Source organism: Nelusetta ayraudi, unplaced genomic scaffold (genome assembly GCF_046127955.1).
Source record: "Nelusetta ayraudi isolate G7.1 ecotype Tasmania unplaced genomic scaffold, CSIRO-AGI_Nayr_v1 ptg000017l, whole genome shotgun sequence".
Taxonomy (NCBI): domain Eukaryota; kingdom Metazoa; phylum Chordata; class Actinopteri; order Tetraodontiformes; family Monacanthidae; genus Nelusetta; species Nelusetta ayraudi.
The window spans coordinates 6,919,054-6,939,406 of NW_027466067.1; the positions used below are offsets into that span (position 1 = coordinate 6,919,054).

The 20,353-nt window shown below is 47.0% G+C and overlaps 1 protein-coding gene across 3 annotated transcripts in view; it reads right to left on the minus strand.

Annotated features, from left to right (window-relative positions):
• igsf21a (immunoglobin superfamily, member 21a) overlaps window positions 1-20,353 on the minus strand; it is a 192,249-nt gene that overhangs the window by 131,984 nt on the left and 39,912 nt on the right. For all 3 annotated transcript variants that reach the window (XM_076025080.1, XM_076025082.1, XM_076025081.1), the window contains exon 2: window positions 1,505-1,617. In XM_076025080.1, coding sequence (XP_075881195.1) covers window positions 1,505-1,617 — 113 coding nt within the window. The remainder of the gene's footprint in view (window positions 1-1,504; window positions 1,618-20,353) is intronic.

Below are 20,353 nucleotides of genomic sequence, written 5' to 3' on the forward strand. Positions count from 1 at the left end.
GTCCGGAGGGAAAAGAGGAAGATTTTAATGTAATGATATGGACCAAAATTTAGCCATGAAATCTGACTTACTGTCGTATAAAAATACAACGGCATAAAATCACAGAGTTTAATATGAACGTTAATGGACTTATAGGCACATCTGGACTCTCAACCTCTCACGCTGCTGACAGCTTAACTGCACCACTCTCTACCATGGACTCTGACTGTGGTGAAAGCAGCAGCATTTCAGTCTTTGGGGGCAAGAAAAAAAAAATAAAAAAGCAAAATACAAAGCAAAACTACCCAGTGCTAAAAGTTCCTGGTACTTTTTTGTGGTAATCGCCTTATAATGTAGCCACCAGGGGGCAAAAATAACTATTTTGGCTCTGCTTCCGGAACATTTCTGTGTCAAATGTCAAACATTTGTTCATGTGCAGCACAGGCTGCAAGACAACTTGTGGTTCGGCATAGGCTAAGCTCCATCACAACAACAGCAACAACAACGACGACAACATAGTACATTCCTCACAGCGTGACTCAAAATTTCAGTCATGCTGTATAATCAGGATTATTTCTCAGAATTTTCATAGCTTCCTCCAAGGCCCTTCGAAAGAAAAAAAAAGAAAAAAATAGTGCCAGCACACGCACGACAGCTTTACCAGCCGTCTGAAATGTCTGCTCCGAGCTATTGTACACGGAGCACAATGCGCTGCTCTCGTACGCGTCCCGTCAGCGGCAACGCTGCAACGCATCCGTCCGCCCGCCGCCACCGCTCTCGAGTTTGTTTTGAAAGTCAAATCAGTTTCTTAGTTTGTATGGCAGGCACAAAGCGCGGCGCAAAGCGAGAAAAGCATTTGGAAGGATGTCTGAAAAGCTCCACAATCTTCTCTGTGCCGCGTTAGCCCCGGACAAATTAGCATCTGGCGAAGGAGAGGCCGCTTATGCAAAGCCGGTCAGCGCAACTTCTTTGTTTTATTCATTTGCTGATTTGTTTTTATTTGTTTTTTTATTTTTTTCATTTTTTTAGATGTGCTCCAAAGAAGCTGTTGTTAAGATGCAGGTTTGATTCTTGTGCTTTGCTCTTCGTGAGACAAAAGGCGACCGCAGTGAACCGCCATTCCCACATAATTCCTTTTTGAATCAATTCATTTTGAATTTTTTTTTTCTAAACACGCCATGGAGATTTCAGACTACTGGGTTTGTTTTTCTACTTCTATGTTTTCATTTTGCCCCTCGAGCAGCTCCGGATTCATTGGCGCCGCTCGGCACACCGACCAGGATCTTAATAACTGTTTGGGCAACCAGCTGTGAACGATTAAGAGCCGGCAACGACGGCTGGAATTGAAATCAAAATTCCTGAGCAACGGCAACAGCAAGAGCCACGGCAGCAACGGGCAGCAATAAAAACCGACGCCCGAGTTACAACGGTTGCAGTTTGACGGCGCTCGATCGTTCCCCAGAGGCGGCCTGACACGACCCCTCCCGCATTCCCCACAAGAGGAAGGAGAAGTGCATGGACTCACCCGGTACCAGACGATCTCTCTGAGGCGTCCGTCCGTCTTGAAGTTACACTTGAGGGTAACAGTCTCCCCGATGACGACGGGCGGCAGGGGCTCGATGGTAACAGTCAGATATCCTTCAAGACAGACAAGAGGGAAAGACGTCGATACAAATATTTCTGACACTGATTGTCCATAACAAAAGAACAGAACCAAAAGTAAAATGGTGCTTCAAGCGAGATTGATGCAAACCGACCAATAAACATCAGTCTATTTGGACGAGATGACTAGAGAGGTAGACGTGCTTTCTAAACGTTCAACAGACTGGAATTAAACAATGTCCTTTTTTTCTGCAGCCAACTGATTAAAGATTCTTTGCCTGGAACACAAATCAGTGAAGTTTTTTCGGGCTTCAGTGAGTCTTCATAGCTTTTTAAAGCTAAATGGGCTCTTTGAGTTGGTTCTATAAATTTGCAGTGTTTTTATTTTTTTGTGGCGCTGCGATCAAGGCAAAACACTCTTTGCATGGAACGTTCTTTTTTACTTCAGTCACAAACTTTCAGACCACAGAACGTGATCCTTTTCTCAGTGCAGGGGGCAGTTAATCGACAAGCTGTCACCATTTAGAGATGTATGAATGGAAATATATCGAGTGTGTATTTTTCCTTGTCGCAAAGGAAATGTCATCACGGTGACATGCAGTAAGTGGGAGAATGGGGTGGAGTGGGGTGAGGGGCTGGTTGAATCATGTGCTTGACATTCTTGAGCAAATCGTGATTCTTCTCGGCAGAATTATCCAACGCACTCCCACGCCACGGTGGTGGGGCGGCGTTCACTCCCAACAGGTGCTTGGTTATGTCTCCGCAGAACAAGAGCCACCGGATGGCCTTCGCATCCCAGCCCCGGTATTTACAGGACGCTATTATCTCTTCTGCCGCTTTCCACAGTTCATATTTCACCATCCTCGGAGGGAGGAGGAGAAGAAAAAAAAAAAAAAGAAAAAGAAAGTGGGTGAAAGCTTTATGAGCGCTCCGAAGACATAATTGCCTCTCACATTGAATTATCGCCACGCTCGCCCGCGCCGCCTCTCTACGCGGGTCTTCCTTTTTCTTTTTTTTTTTTTCAAGCTTTTTCAGCAGTTATTTATCTGAAGTTGTTTGGTCCCGAATTAAGCTTGCAGAGTCAATAAGGCGCAAAACAGCGGGAATTCATGTTGAAGGGCAAGACTCTCTAGCCGCGGAAGTCGGTAAATATAAAGAAAAATAATGAGAGAAACTTTGAGCAGTGCAAATATTTGGTTTGTGCTGGCCGAGGAATTTCTGCTTCCTTCTGCGAAACTCCGGAACACTGTGGCACCACAGTTATTAGAAAAATGTCACAAAAGTGAATTTGAAATTTAAATAAATAAATAAAAAAAGCCAACAAATGCCCTTTGGGAAAGCATTCAATTTCATATAACAGGACAGCAGCCTGTCAACCGTGGTGACTGCGACACTTTTTTCTCACTGCGATCAGTCACTCAGCTGGTGCCAGGCAGTGCAATGCAATGTCAAAACTAATGAGAAAAAAACAGCAATAAAAGCAATAAAGAAACAGGAAAAAAAAACTCTGGAGAAAAAAGACAAATGGTGAACTATTCCGTTCCAGCCATTTAGACTGTGACTTCTGCCGGAAGAGACGAGCACGAGCGCACGCATGCGATGTTTAGCCCGCGCCTAATGATTTTTCCCGATCGTTAGCGCTCAGACGTGAGCGCAATGACTCACACAGACCTGCAGGTTTGGCTTTCCATTACAGCGCAACAGCATTACGAGGTGATAATGACGCCGAGTTTTCACCTCTCAAACAAAAAGAGCTGTGAGGAAAAATGAAGGTCTCCCGACGTGAACCCGAGTGAACCCGAGGTTCCGCCTGAGTCGGTGTCGCGTGAAAGACGCACAAGAAAAAAAAAGTTGGAACGGAAATCAGCCTGCTGGATTGGTGATGCAACGCTGGAAGAATTAAATGGGACTTCACGTCAAATCACTGTTGTTGAGGGGCCATTGAGCAGGATTAAACCAGGAGGCCGACCAAGTTCAGGGGTACCTACAATAGTTTGTCAAATCTGATGAAACCAGCTCCCGGAATGATCAAACCTCTGAGCACAAACCTCACATTTCTGTGTTTACAACCCAAACATCACCTCTCTGTAACGAAGACGCCTTCACCTCGCCTCTGCCCTGACCAGCACGCGTCACCCCGGCAACAGCGGTGACAAAGGGTTGACGCCACTGATGCGCTCGAGCTTCTCCGTGTTTCGCTGGCACAGTTGTGCCCTTCACGTCCTTCAGTGAACAAGGTTTGTTTGGTCAAAATCCTCCTAGCATGAGCTGTACAGGCCAGAAAATTTCAGCTCACTGCTAGCGCTAGCTAGCGGGAACAATGGCTGCTCGCTCTCAGGCAGTACTGCTTCCCCCATATTTAAAAAACAAAAACAAAAACAAAAAAAAAGTCTGCAGAGGTGTTACTGTGGCAATCAGCTTGACTTGTGACAGCTCGATTCAGTGCGGTAAAACCAAAAAAAAGAAAGAAAGAAAAAAAAAAGAAATGCCCATCTAGAAATGTGCAAGTTGTCATTTGTGGTACTTAGTGCGTTAAAATACCAGTAAAAACATGTTAGAGAGCTGAAAAGGTCAGTTCTTCATAATAGGGCCCCTTAAAGAGTTTTATGCACGTTCCAGTTTCTTCTACATTTTGGGGGGTATTTCTGTCCTACAGCGCCACATGCTGGCCAACCTGTACTCCAACATGTTATTCCATATGATGCTGTGTTTACTGGAAAGCATACCGTCTTCGTGTGGGCAAGGCCTAATGTTTCTTCAATTACTGATGTTGTACGTGCAGAGTGAACCCAGACGAGGCTGGCAGCTGACGCACGTCTCGGCTACTTTTTGTCTTATTTATGTTCAATGAAAAAGGAAGAGATTTAAAGGAAATGCAGGAACATTTTACTGTATTTATTGGTCGTGTTTGTTGTTCCTTTACAAAACTCGGCACCAAAGGTTTCTAAAATAAGACTAGCTTCAGACACGCTCGAGATTTGACTGAATAATTTATGGGTATGATACCGAGCAAAATGAAAGGGAGCGCACACACACACACACACACACACACACACACACACACACACACAGCCGACTACTGAAAACGTCTCAGCAACACCTTTGTGGGTCTGTCGCTGCACGGCGGCAAAGCAACGGTCGCACGACTCCAGCTGCAGAATTTCAGTGGAAAGAGTTGAGTGTCGGCGGTGTGTCGACGCAGATCAGCCCGTCCCCTGTGTCACTGCACCTCGATATGCTTCTTAGAGAATCGTAATTCAATCGGCAGGCTGAAGAGATCTTCTCTTTAGAGTCAAATTGAATGGATAAACCTTTCCCCAGACCGAATGTCATTAACACAGAGCCACTGCTCTTAGAGAAAATCCTTTCCACTTACCCAGAACCCACAAGTGGAGCTGCCTGACCCCCACCACCACGCTGCATCATGACTCACTGGAAGTTATGCACAATGGTCCTATGAATGTAAAATGAAAACAGAGGGAAAAAAAAAAAAAAATATATATATATATATATATATGTATATATATATATATATATACATATGTATATATATATATATATATATATATATGTATATGAAGCTGCGACAGCAGCAGAAGCAGGAGCTGGGAAAATAAATCAGAACACTGATTGTCTTCCGATGATTTATTGAACTCCACTGGAAATTCTGAACAAAAGAAAAGTGCCCATGTGTGTCTCTAAGCAGCCAATTGTCACAGCGTTGGGACAATGTTACCTGTGCTATGACGCTGGTGATGCACGAGGATTTCATGACAAAACACAGCATGTTTCCATAAAGCACCATTGTACTTTGGTCGAGTACAACTGTCCATCAATGTGCAGCTGGTGGTTGGTCAGAAAACCGCACCGGGGAAAATGAAGAGACAACTCGCGCCTCTGTAAATATTGACTGATGTGAATCAATGAACTGTTAAATAGGAACACGTCGAGAGCTGGGGTTGTACAGATCGCAACTCAAGTATCGATACTTTTTGTCTTCAAGCATTGGCAGCGATGCCATCTTTTCATCGTTGAAAGTTTAACATTGAAAGTCTTAATAAAAGCGTTGGATTGTCGGTTTATGAACTGACACTCAGACCTTAGTGCAAAGGTGAGAGAGAAGCATCGTCTCACACTTTTCAAGAGTGAAAAAAAAAACAACTGCTGAACGAGCTGGACATGCTAACACGGTAAAAATAAAACAAACCATTGGGCGACAAGGCCTTGATGCCGGTCCGCCACTGATGGTTGTCCCCTTGAAAACATCATATGGTGACAGAGTTCTGGTAACAGATGGCGACCATCTGGATTTAGAGCTACGACCAGCTAACGCTAGTATTGCCTGCTTCCCTCTATTTATTAGCGGCGGTAGGCCAACTGTTCTGAAGGTACGACCTGTGCAACTCCGTAAACAAGAGGATAGCAAGGGCTCGATATCAGCAGACAGTGCAATGTACCAAATTTATTTTCCTAACGCTCGAAAAGAATTTCTGCAAATTTCAGAGGGAACAAATCAAACACTGCAAACTTCTGCGGTCAATAATCCAGCAACCCAATCAAAGCGAAAGAGGAAGTGGTCCATGTGGGAAACACTGCACGGCCTGTGACGTAAAGAAAGGCTCTTAAGCTTGGTCGGGAGTGGGGGGTGAGGACGCATAAATATATATATATATATTTTCAAGAGCAAATTACATGGTTGATGCGTGCACGTCAGAGAAGTTCACACTTCAAAAACTCCTCGCAAGAAAACCGGTTGGTACATTGGACGCTGCGCGTACCGAGGCGGCAGGGCACAATTCCCACGCAAATCCACTACCAGGAGAACACACCTCCATAAATTAGACACATTTTATTTGCTAATTTTCCGTTGAAAGGCTTCCAGCGAGGCAGCATCTCCTATTAGGCTTGATGCACTTATGAAAAAAGATTTAAAAAAAGAAAAAAGAAAACGCCGTGAACTAACAAAGACGGCGAGCACGCAGCTGTTCGCAGCGGCGTTAATTCAATTCCGAGCTCAAATAAAAATCAACACGGCGCACAAGTGTTTTACGCAAGCCGCCACCCATCAGCGATAATTCGGCTCTTGATGCTCGTTAAGACGCGGGCATCAACTCTGAGAGGGCACGAGTCCCCCGTCAGCCTTTGTCAACTCGCCGGTAAAGACAAAGATCAACATTTGATCGACTGCGCGAGCTACCCGATAAGTCGGCGCCGTTTGCCTCCCCAGGATGATCAAGGAGACAAATCTCCGTCAGCCCTTCCGCGGCTGTTGCTCCAATTCTAGGATTTCTTTCATTTGTATCGCAGTAAAAAACAAAAAAAAAACAAACAAAACAAAAACGGTGATTATTAGTAATTGCGCCGCACACTCTGCTAGAAACCAAAAAAGCAAAGCCAAGACGCCGTTAATCTTCATCTCCTTTGACATTGGGAAGAGACAAATCCATAAATCACAGGGCAGCGTTATCCAACGGTGCGCTCAATTTACACTGTGCGCCTCGTTCTTTATTTGTTTTACAACAGACAACATTCCAGGGCTGCAGGGAGGGTTGCAACAAGCCGCATACATCCAGCGAGGTCTGGCGGGGGGCTCACGTCTGGCCTGACTTTTGAATTTTGAACAGAATTACGCCGTCTTCAGGTTGAGGCTTCACGCCATCGATCCCCTCCGGAGGCACCAGCCTTACATTGAGCATCGACCGCTTTATTTGTACAGTGTGCACGGCCTCCCGCCAATGAGCTGAGGCACACCTTTGTGATCCGACACGGCCGAGCGTGAGCGTCAACCAGGGGCGGCGCAGCACGACGAGGGTAACGTCGCACAAAGAGCTGGTGGAGTGTCGCAGAGACGCAGGACCAATGCAAAACTGCTTGAAGTTTCCCTGCAAATGTTTGATGTTTTTCTTTGAATCCCTACAAATGTGGCAAACTGAGTGGGTCACGGCACGCCCACTGTGGAATGGGCCGTGGGGTTTGGTTCCACCCTGGACAAGTCGCGAGAGTCAAACAACCATCCACATTCACACCTGCGAAACAACACAGCTGCCGCTCAGCCGCCAGTGATTGTCTCTGGACTGCAGGAGGAAACTGGAGAGTCTGGAGGGAGAACCAAGATTCTTTTTTTCCCTTCAATAAACTGTGCAGCCCTTTGGTGGGAACCTGCTGGGCCAGGGTCTAAGATGTTTTAAAAAATTGTGGAAAAAGATTTAAAAACGCTTCTTCTGGAAGTGAAGCTTTCAACATGGTCCCGGGAGACGGCCAGTGAGAGGGAGCACGCAGACACAGCGGCCAATGAATCGACCAGAAATGTGGAAAAAAAATAAAACAAATCCAGCCTGTGCCCAAATGAAACAAATGAGAACACAGCTTTTAATTGGCTTATATGAGCTTGCTTTTTTTCCCTCTCTCTCTTTTCTTTATGTGGCAGGCGACGCCTCCGGCTTGTCTCAATTCATCAGACGCGCCGCTGGAGCAAACCGCAACTTTTGTCCCATTAATAACAGCAATTTGCCGAGAAGCGCCGGCGGAACAAAGCAGAGCCGACGGAGGACAGCCGGCGAAAAGAGTCTCGATCGTTGGACCAGCGGCCGAATGAGGGAAACGGGACAGTCGGCCAATAGGACGCCTGCGCGGTGGCGGCGGCGGCAGCAGCGAGTCCTTGGTGGAGCACGGCATCGCTACTTTAAATTATTTTTTCTCCTCCTTCGTCAAAGGAAAACCCGGCGCGGCCGAGTCAATAAGCCCAGCGTAAGCCTCTTATGTCTTCTAGCCGGGGCGCTAGGCGTGTGCGCGCGCTGATCGATAAATTCAGCTAATATCTGCGGCGGAGCCAGGTGATTAATCTGAAGGGGCTTAAAGCAGGTGGGCGAGCGATGCGATCGTAATGGGGAAGGGGGAGGGGGGAGGAGAGGGTCCGGTAAATCCAAGGACGGTACGTACGGACCCTCTACGTGTTTTTTTATTTATTATATATATTTTTTTTTGCAGCCTTTTTGAGTCAACGCTGGGCTGATCCATCTCAGGAATGTCTGGAGCCCCCAAGCAGAGGGGGAGAAGGAAATGAAAGGACGGTTGCCACAGATTATGTTAATGGAGCATGTTAAATATATACCGTCAGCGGCGAGGAGAAAGGTAGCAGGCGGGCGAAAAGAACTTGGTGGCTATAAAAAAAAAGAAAAAAAAAAGCTTTTGTCGGAAAAATATGACAGTAATACACCTTCGCTGTCGGGCTCTTTTTTTAAAGTCTCGGAAGTACGAAATAAAATTAAACGGCGATTACGCCGGCGTGTAAAAAGTAGCTGCTCACAAAAGTGTGTTTCGGAGGGAAAAAGGCTCTTGGGTAAATTGCAGCCGATGGAAAGCAGCGGAGTCTCAGCCGGGGCCTTGACTGTTTGTGTTGCAGAACTAAAGCAAAGCACAATTGAGTGACTTTTTAATCCCCTTGTGTGGTAAAATATAAATAAATCAAAGGCGAAGATTGAGAAAAGTGGGAGTCAAACCCAACAACCTTCGCCGGCCTCCATCTTCTTTTGCTTTTTCATTGTTTTTTTCCTTTCACAGCCGCAGCGCTCTTGCATATCCAAGCCCTGGATGAATCACATATTCCTTTGTTTTATATAAATATATATATACATATATGTATATATATATATATATATATATATATATATATATATATATACATATTTTGTTTTGTTTTGTTTTGTTTTGTTTTGTTTTGTTTTGTTTTCTTTGTTTTCCCAACCTTGATCTTGCTCTCCCGCCGTTCCCGGCCGGCTCCTTTTTGCTTCAGTTCGTCTTCACCTTCATTGGTGAAATGCAGCCTGTCTGCCTTCACTTTGCCCGTCTAGTGCCGCCAACATGCACCGCAGATTTGTCAGACAGGTAGCGCACAGTTATTGCTCTCCAGTCGGCTGTATATATCCATAGATGGAAAGATACATACACATGCGTATTGCGGCATCCTTGGATCTGGCATTTTGTTGCAGTGGCGTAAATGGAAACATCACTCCGATAACAAAAGGAGACAATAAAGAACTTGACATTTCCGTCGTAGCTTGGATTACTGCCGTCGAGGAGGAATGGAAAAAAAAAACATCCTTATTTTTATATAGTGGCTGGGCTGTAGAGAGTCGCTGACCAGCTATATGGTCAGATTTGACCTTCATGAGTGTTTGAATCAATGGGGGCCGCCGCTCTTTCAAAAGACAGGAAGCTCATTTCCGGCTAACGTCATAAAAATTGTCCATTTATCTGTACGAGAATTTGGGTGAATTTGTAAAACAGGACGGATGAACCGCTACGGGAGCAAAATGAATGGAGCGTTAAGATTAAGGGGGAAAATACGAGGAGATAAACGTGTCTCCACAGTGCCGGTGCGGCGTCAGCCAACAGTCATGCTAGCAGCCTGTCGAGCTAAAATCACTCAACCACGGCCACGAGATCTGTGTGTTTCCACGCGCCCAGAAGCTGCTGCTTCTGTAGGCTGCGCTTACTTTGAAGGCTAAAACCGCTGAAGGAATGACAACAAACACTAGAGGATTGCGACACAGTTTGATTTTGTGAATAACTGCGGCAGAATTCTCTCCCCCCCCCCTTCGTCTCTGGTTGAAACGCCAGCGAGCGTCGCCATCGAGGAATCCCTGCTGGCGAGTGGCCGCGGATGATTGAGAGCTGCGGCCGGGGGAAACGTACGCGCACGCACGCAAACAAATCTCAGGTATTTGATTTGCGAATGCGCGCGTGGGGGGGTTCAGGAAGCGTCGCGGAAGAGGAGGAGGAGGGGAACGCTGGCGACTGCTGGTTGATTTATTCCCGCCAGGGACACAATCTGCGCCCGGCGAGAAGGTCTTCCTTTGTCAACGGAGAGCCGGGGAGCCCAGCGTTTTTCAATCAGACTGATTTACTGTTTAATGACATGCTTCAGCCTCAGCGCCGTCGGCCCGACCCCGTCCGTCATAATCCGGCCGGCCTCCTCCGAGGGGGCCCCCAGGGCGGCGCTCTGGTGGCGGCAAGGAGGAGGAGGAGGAAGAGGAGGAAGAAGAGGAGGAAGAGGAGGGGGAGGAACTCTATCAGTGGGCTCTCGTTTCCGAGGAGGCCGCGGGGCTGCGGCATTATCATCTCATTGTTGCCAAGAGTTGGCGGCGGGCAGAAAACGCAGACAGGCTTCCCACACGGAGTTAGTCACAGGCGGTGTTTGTGTGTGTGTGTGTGTGTGTGTGTGTGTGTGTGTGTGTGTGTGTGTGCACGTGTGCATGTGTGCGTGCGTGCGCCAAAATCCACACAGAATGCACGTCTGGTAGATCCCACTGCTGTTCATCCAGCCCTCCGCTACCTTCAAAATTCAAATGGTAGGCACACACACACACACACACACACACACACACACACACACACACACACCTCGTTTTGAGACAGAAACGGGAAACGAGATAAAAGAGCCTTTTTAGCCACTTGTCCACCCTTACCAGATGAAGACGGAGGATGGACATCACTTTGTCCCCGTAGGGGGGCGCACACACACACATACACATACACACGCACTCTCTCTCACACACACACACACACACGTTGCAAAGCATCCAAAAGGGAATTTGCAGCCCTTTCAAAAAGTGCGTTACAAAGTATACATTTTTATTTATTTTTTTTTATCTATTTTTTTTTATTTTTTTCAAAAAAAGCTGGTCTCTGGTTGGAGGAGAGGCACCGCGGCACTCGACCAGAGAGGACGCCGCTCCGAGTCTCCAGAGTGCTGCATCCTACCACACAATGAGGGGCCATTCCCAGCCATGACAAGGTGCAACAGAAAAAGAAAAGAAATTCAATCGGCGTGCGTGAGACAGCGGCGAAGGCCTCCTAAAAGGCTCACAGGGTGGCAGGTATTATTTTTACTTCAGTGCCAGTCAGGACTGTGAAATATTGAAGAAGGAGAAAAGAGTTGCTGGCAACGGTGAGTGTGTGTGTGAGTGTGTCCGTGTGTGTGTGTGTGTGTGTGTGTTACACAGTATAACCAAAAGAAGTACAGCTAAAAACAGAGCAAACTCTGCTAGCAAAAAATTGAAATAATAATAATTACAATATTAATAATAATCATTATTATTATTATTATTATTATTATTATTATTATTATTATTATGAAAAAAATACAGGTGAGCCAACAGCAGCAAACACATTTACAAGTCCCAACCTTTCGCTGCCCCCGTTCTTTATTTTTAGTCTCAGAACTTTCTTTCCTTTTTCCCCACTTTCGGAAATGCAAACGATGCATTTCAGAGGCCTGATTGTTCTGGCCTCCTTCTCTGGCCTCTGAAGGAGCCGACCGGACACAGGAGTCGTCGCACCTCTGCAGCCCCCTCTCGCACAGAGGCCGGTTCAAACAAACAAGCAAACAGACAAAAAAAACAAAAAAACAACAGCAGCAGCAGCAACAACAACAACAACAAAAAAAGTCATTCAAAGAAGCCGTGCACGTCTGCAACCTCCAGCTGGCTGCAAAGCCGCAGGGCCCTCCAGCTAGAGGGAGGAGGTGGGGGCGGGGGGGGCAGAAGGGTGTCAGCAGAACATACAGAGGGAACCACAGCAGCAGGACGATGGAGGGGATTTCAGGGTTTCCTGCCAACTGACCAAGTTGTGACTATTCCATGAGGTCAGCTGGTGACGTCCACGCGGAGCCAGCCGCTACTAGCATGAGCATCTGAAACGGCTTCTCGGTTAGCGCAGCCCAACAGCACTGTGACACAGGGAAGCCGTTCCGTTTCGACTTTCAGCAGCATATGCGCGCAGGCGCGTGCGTCAGATGTAAAGTGTTTCCTTTCGTTCAGTTCAAGGTTAGCGAGGCTGCTCTCCGTTATTACACACGATGGTTCCCCCACGCGCTGAGAAGATTAGAGCGGAAGAAACAACATCAAAGAGTGACGTCCAGACGTGCAGACAGGAATATTATGCAGCAAGTGGCTGTTGAAGGAAAAAATATATATATATATTGACATCTGTTGCCTTGAAGGTGCTTCTGTTTGTTCAGTTCAGACTGAATCCAACCAATACAAGCAGACAAAGGTTCAGTGGTTCAGGTTCAGTTCAGGCTGAACCCCCGCCAGTCAGGTCTGAGCACTTTATTGGAGTTTTGACTTGTTTTCTTCTTCTCCCTGTGTTTTTTTTTGACATTTGAGAAGTTTGGAGGTTTTTTGTGTTTTTTTTCGCAATACACAACTGCATGTCAGCTTTACTGGCGTTACATGACACCTCCACGCGGAGCAGGGCTGTTCCGCTTGGACGCTTGCCGGCCGCTGTGGTCGAGTCTTGTCCTCCAGGACAGCGAAAGGTAATTTTCAAATGGCTCATTATTACGATTTGTCTTCGTCGGGGCGATTTGCATAAAAGCCCTCTGGTGTAACGGGTGAGTTTCACGTGTTCTTTCCCACGTTTGTACCCGAGAGGCAGACAAAGGCGCACAGACTGGTTGATGAAGCACACGCAGAAAAGACACACGATAATAGATCAGAAGAAGTTAATTACAGTATGTGCTTAATACTAGATATTATATTCTGGTCTAAATAGATAAAAAAAAAAAAAAAAAAGGCTGAACGTCTGCAGCTCTCCCCTTTTTTCTGTGTCTGCTGCCTTTTTTTTTTTTCTTTCTTTTCCTTTTTGAGATTTAATACCGCTAGATATGAAACAAAACAGTTATCTTTGTGTTAATTCAAAATCATAAAGAGTCGTCTGCGGTGGCGCAAAACAATCTCCGGTCTGATCAGAAGGTTTATGTAAAATCTGCCCCGCCGTTTGTTTGTTTTCGTTCCCATTACCTGCTTCTAATAAATACAGCAAACACGGCAACATCTCAGAGGGATGAAATGTCAGCGAGTCCTGGAAATGTACATATTCCAATCGGTTTTTAATAAGGTAAACAAGACCTCGTGCCCCGTTAAAAAAAAAGATAAATAAATAAATACAAAAAAGCCTTTAAAGAAGTCGTTCCGCCATTAGCGCAGGGCAACGCTTCCCGCTGGCAAGGGACCGACTCACTGGATTATCAGTCACCGGGTGACTCTCCACGAAATGTCAAGCAAATTTTCAGTAAACAAACAAAAAAGGGAAATTCAAATAAATTTCCATTAAGTGGTTGGATGTAAATTCAGCACACATGAAGAAGCAGAGGCAAACAAAGGCAGCTGAAGAGAGGAACCGCGGGAAACGGTGCCTCCTTCAGAGCGGCGCTCGCCCCGTCCGAGTCCACTCTGCAAAACCCACTTAGGTCAAAACATTCTCGTACATTTAGCTTTGATTGGAGAGAGACTAAAACCACCTTGAGCGAGGTGCGCTATCAAACTTTACTGCAAATTGAAGGAAGTGGCTTCAAACGATTCCGTTCCCATAAACTTCTTCTTAGTGTGCGCTGAAAGGGTTTTTCCGGAAGCGCAGCAAGCGTCAGCTTGGTCACGGTCGGCGTGCGGAAACAGCCTGAATCTGGTGCCAGTTTGGGGGAACAGAGGAGTGAATTCATCCTCAGCGTCCCTGCACCGGTTTGTTTTTGTTCTCCTGACTTTAAAGCTTCACTGAAACACTTCAGAAGCTCACACTGATGTCTTCTTTTTTTTTTGCTCTTCTCGCACATTTTTTTTTTTCTGAGTCAAAGCCAACCAGAGGAAATGTGTTTACCTTGAAGTTCCAGAAAGAACATATTGACAAAGTGACCTTCGCCAAAGACGCGTTCAGGTGTTTGTATAGACTGTATAGACAAACACAACCAGCAATTTTGGTGTTCTGGCCCCGACAATGTCTCAAATGCACTATATTTGTTTTAGGTCCGGTGGCGATGGGCTCTTCGGCTATCACTTTCAGCAGAGAGCGTTTAGACCTCTGAAGGATCAGACAACAAAAAAAAAAAAGAAAAGAGGGAGAGCCCGTCAAGCAGCAAACTACTGTCAAGGACAGAGATGAGCTGGAAATCTGGAGTGCGTAATCTTCAATCTACACCAACACAATCATCATACAGCTTAGAGGCAAGAAGATCAGTTTGGAAATGTAAATGAAAGCGAAGAACTGGCCCGACCAGAAAACACACGCTCATCTTCTTCTTTTTTTTTTTTTTTTTTGTTATTTTATTTATCATTTTTTTGTGTGACTCAGTGTGACAAAGTTCAAGTCAGTGTGAAAACCGTTGCTGGCGAAAGGAGAAGAAGCAGGGAGAAGAATGATCAGAAATGTTAATCATTCCGGAGAAATCCGCCCACACAAGGACTTTTCTTTTAAAGCTAATTCAAAGACCTTCGACATTACGTCTGATTTCCTGTGACCTACTTGTGCGATATTTTTTTGTTTTCCTGGGGATGCAAATCATGTATTGCATTTAAAAGCCTTTATTGTGAGTCACAGAGTGACACAGAAGCCACACAGAGGCCCATCCATCAGCATGTTGAAGCTATTCCGATCTCAGACACATGCACGCATCTGTCGCACCCAGAGCGCCCTCATCGGGCGACGCCGCGAACAGCACCGCCTCCCCGGGACCAGACGCTCCCGTCCTCTGACTAGGTGATCCGACTGCTCTCATCCGTCCACCTGCGAGGTGCAGGGGTTGTAATCCGACGCCTGGACGTTACATCAAAAAAGGGCCCGAGAGGCAAACGAGGATTTGTTCATCGCTCAAGAGCCGTGCAAACCGGGGGGATAAAAAATGAAACTCGCGTGCCGATTTATCAGCGCCGCGCTGCGGATTAAAGGGCTGCCAGAAACCAACCCCCACCCCCACAACCACCACCACCACCACCACCACCGCCGCCGCCGCCTGCGTTGTCCGACCTATAATGCCTGCGTGCTTTGTCTCGCTGCCTGTTAAAGCCTCTCTCTGTCTTTCAAGATGCACTTCATCACTTCAGCAGAATTACGCCTTCATCCGGCCAGCCAGCGGCGGCGGATCCAGCGGGGGGGGATCCGTTTTTTTTTTCATTTTAAACGCAGCAGCAAAGCCTCTGTCTTTTCTTCTTTTTCTTTTGCTTTGTTTGTTTCCATTTCCACTTCGACCTTTGGCATCAGGGAAAGGAGAAAGAAGACACGCCTAAAACTCAATTACGGGCTTTGTGTTGCTGTGCAGAGGAGAAGAGAGGTCACATGACTCCCGAGACAGGAGAAACCAACATATATACACATATATAGACATATTTATATATCTATCTATCTAGATAATGTTCTATACATACATCTCTGTATATACACACCCACACAACACCAGCCTGCTGCCTCGGACTTTCTACCAGGAGTTGCATCCACTTTTTTTTTTTTCTTCTGTGAAAAAACAACAAAAAACGAAGCACTCAGCTCAGCGGCAGAATTATCCACCACAGAGTCCGGACAGGATGGTGTGTAGACCTGTATTAAAAATAAATAAAGAAATGAAGAAATAAACTAAAGCAGCAGAAGCGGAGACAGCTGTCCCGACCCACATTCTTATGTGATCTCCGCTTACTGAGCAGGCTGCTATTCCAAAGCCCCATGTGAAAACAAATTAAAGAGGATTAGAGGCACCGCAGCTCCTCTCTTTTCTGGGGACTGGAGGGTCCTGCTGGGCTCGCCGGTGACCTTCACTCCCCGTCCCGCTTTAGGTGCGCCGAGCAATCAGCAGCAGCAAGGGGAATTTTTGCTGTCTCTCTTTCTTTTTTTTTTTTTTTTTTATTAAAGCTGAGTACTTTTGGGGCAAAATCCCGTTATTTGTGACTCATTGGAGATGAGGCACGAGTGAGGATTAGGTGAGAGGAATTTGGAGTTTCGGACATTAAGACGAGTGGCCCGCTGACGAGTCGCCTACCGCAGGATTCTGTGGCGGAACTTCACAAGAGACTTTCACACTCTGTGGCTGTGGCTCTTCAGGGACCAGTGAGAAGCCACAAAATACATTTTAATTGGAGTAACGGGCCGTTACTGGCACCGTGTCAGTTAACTTGTCACTTTCATGGGGTCTCAGCGGTTGTTCCGAATAAAAAAGTGACACTGACACTGTTGACACAAGCGGATGGCACACGCGACAGGATCCCAAGACGCTGTGTGTGGGTTGAATTCTTCCCTCTGTAAAACTCCGGAAGGGTTACATGGATTACAAAATGTCACCAACAACACTGCGAGAACTTGGCAATTCCCGACTGAACAGTCCCGTCATGTTGCTGTTGCTCCTGAATAAAATAGCAAACTGGCAACTGGACCAATCAAACGCTGCTTTATTTCACCATCGAGAAGCATTTCAGGAGCATCTGCATGCACATCTCCAAAAATATCTGGATTTATCGCATTGAAAAACATCTGTCATTTGAATTTCTGTTTTGTTTTGTTTTTTCCCCCTTAAACGCAGCTATGCACTGATACTGTTTGCAGGACATGTCAGGGTAGTTCAGATCACTGCTGCAGATGAGCAACCTCGTCCTGATTGTTTACTTTGACCTGAACACGGCCGCGAGCTCTGCACATCTCAGTAGGAGCCACTTAGACACAGCCAGGAACATCTATGTGAGAATCTTATATTTATTTTTTAAATAAGATAAATCTTTACTCGTGCTACTTTCTTCGGTAAGTTCTCTGATTAATTAATGCGTTGTTTGATTTTCAGACAGAGGCCTGAGGGCTTGTGTCCTCAGTGCAGTTTCTCTTTCCCTCCCTTCAGCGCACCGGAGCTTCGTCCTAGTGCCCCGTCAGCAATCTGCTGCCTCTCGCACGGATACATGTGTGGAACAGTTTCAATGAATAAACGGTGCATTTGGTGGCTCCTGCATCGACACTAACTCTCAGGTCTCCAGCTGCAATTTCTTTCTCCCAGAGTCAACACAGTCACGCACCACAACCCTCTCCCGCCCCTCGCACTGCTTGGTCCAAAATTGGATGTTTGAGCAAGATGGCATCTCTGGACACAGGTCCGTCATCTTTTTTTTTTTTACACACAAATCATAAGATTGATTGTTAGCTTCAACTTTCTCAAGATGCTCAAGGTTCCAATAAGGTACCCGGGGAACAACGAGGCTAACAGGCGTAACGGTGGAAATAGTGCCCCCTTCAGAGCAGAGTTAGTTCTGCAAACTCGTTTCGGTAACACACTTTTGCGAGTTAGCGTTGATTAGATAAAAGGCTAAAATCACGTAACGCACGGTGTGATATCCGACTTTACTGGATATTGAAGTAAATCCTGCGACTTCCATGCGCTAACGTTTTGTCGAGATGTTCAAATTTAAGTGTAGAGTTAATTGCAGTATTTTGCCTATATGTAGCGGTAACTGAGCAGAACGTTCCCCGCTTCTGACCAAAATCCATTCTAATCAGGCTCCACTTTGCAGGTTAGACAGTGGCAACAACAGAGCACCATGATGAATGACGCTCCTTCCAAACGTCGGATCATTAACGATGCTGCCGGTTGCATTTCCTTCCGCGTTTAAGCGTCCGCGCTCACTGTCGTGCCCAAAGTACAAAAACTTTCATCTCAGGTTAATGAGCAGACACAACAAAAGCTCGCCACTCTCTGAACCCCCGACGCTGCATCACGGAAAAATGATGAAATGGGAGCTCCGGTCCGCCTTTACCTCCATTTGAATCTCGCTCCCTTCTTTCAGGATATACAAGCAAACGTCAGCGCGGCCAACCAAGGGCACTCTCTCTAATTAAACATACACCTCTTTGATCACACTCCTTTCAGATTTGTTCCCCAGTGGCTACAGTCGCACCTCGCCTTTAATCAGTCTTCATTAGCGGCGGCGACGCAGGTATAATTCTACTGTCATTTTCACCCGCTCCCCCCCTCCCCCCTCCTCTTCCCCGCAAGCTGCTGGCAGGTGAGACTGTCAGAAAAGTCACATTGTGCCGCCACACTGCTTTTTTTTCCCCCTTCACTCATATTTCCCGATCCAGCTGAAAGACCACCGCGGTGATCGTGGCGGGGTGGGGGTGGGGGGTTGGATTTATAAGCCCCTTGGATGTGATAATTAAAAAAAAAAAGGGGGGCCGGCGTGATTCCATCCGTCCATCACAACAGCCAGCGGAGGCAACCTAACGTCGTCCTGATTGTTAGCAGCCGCCGCCGCCGGTGCCGAGTATTTCCCGAAGTTCTCAAGGGTCGCTCTCTCTCCGCTGGGAACGACGCCACGGACTGGAATGACCCATTCGTCCCCTGGGAACATCCACTCTCCTCCGACTTCCTCAAAGCGGCGTTAACGGCTAAGCATCGCAGCCCTGCTGCCTCAGAAACACGCACCAATCATCCCCACTTCACTCCCTCAGTCCAATTATTCCCCTAATTTCATTGGAGCTTCCTCCTCCTCCTTCTCCACCTTCTCTCCCTCCTCCTCCTCCTCCCCCTCCTCCTCGGTGCTGCCTGCCTGGGTTTTTTTTAAGGGGCTGATGTATTTCTTTCAGTGAAACGAAAGGAACACAGCAGCCCGAGGACAGGAAAGTGCCAGGAGCAGAGAGCGAGGGAGGCGAGGGGAGGGGGAGGCGACCAGTCGCACGTCTCCAGTCGGGAGGTAGGAGGCGTGGAGAAGTAGTGGGGGTGAGGAGGGGTGGTTGGAAGCATTGGTATTCAGGGCGGCCGGCACGTTTTGGATACCGCTCGCCACTTGGCCGCAGCCAAGCGCCGCTCCGACACATTAACATCTCCCTTCTCGCACTGTTAGTAAAAGAGCTACTGTGTTAATTGGGCTAAACTGCGTTAGGGACGCAGAGGAGAGAGGAAAATTAATGCGCGGCTGTAAATGGGCGTGGATGAATCGCATCTGTCAGGTTCACGACATCAAAGGAAGATGCTTTCAAGTGCGTCCGGCGAGGGAAGTCGGGGCGGCGTCGCTTTCGCCAAGTTGGAATTCTGCTAGGTTGAAATGTGACTACGTTGAAAGCACTGTGTTAAGCAGTCTGTGTTTTAAGAGTCAAGCTTTTCTGACAGCGGTTAGCATCGTGAAAAACCCACGGATCACAAAGGTTAGCTTGTATGGCACAGCAGGCAGTTGACAAACTCCCATGTGGGGTAATCCCAAAGGAGCGCTGCGTCTCCGTGCGCTGTCAATAAGCGCACGGACTCGCCGACGTCGCAGCTGAGCTCCAGCGAGACTTCGGAAGACACGGGGCAAGTATTGCACGTATTGCTCATAGCGCGCTTTCTTCCCAGTGGCAGGAACAGAACCTAGCGCGCTGGTCCTTTAAAAACCGGAGAGCGTCACGGCTCAAGTGGAATGGACAGCGGATGAATGGACTCGGGTCCGCAGCGTTTCAACAGTCCGAGCAGGTTTTATCTCAACTGCTCTGGACAACAGAGAGCGGCCATTTAAGAGGCTGTATAGGCCTGCCACAAACTGCAAATGAACTGAATGACTTAACACAGACGTTTATTTCAAGTGTGCGGGGGAAAAAAAGCCAAAAGAGCCAACAGGTATTTCAAGACACTCAACGACCCCTTATTATGCAAAGTTCTCTTTGTTCTCAGTGGTTTTCAGCAGTAGTAGACGCCTAGGTATGAACATGTCTGCACTTTTACTGCAGTTCTTGCAGTAAAAGTGTAGCTCTTGTGACGTTACAGCCCACCTGGATGTCACAAAGGGCGCTGCGCCACCCTGAGATGGCCAATACATCTCCAGCTAGCTATCTGTCCTGCTCCTCTTACAGTGAATGTGTGCAATCCAACAAAAAAGCTAAGCCACAGCTTTGCTGCTACAAAGAGGCTGCAAACACAGGACAAAACATGTCTCATACCGGAGGTCTCCAGAGTTTTATTCATGAGAGGTGCTAAAGGGGTATAATAGGAACTTCGCTA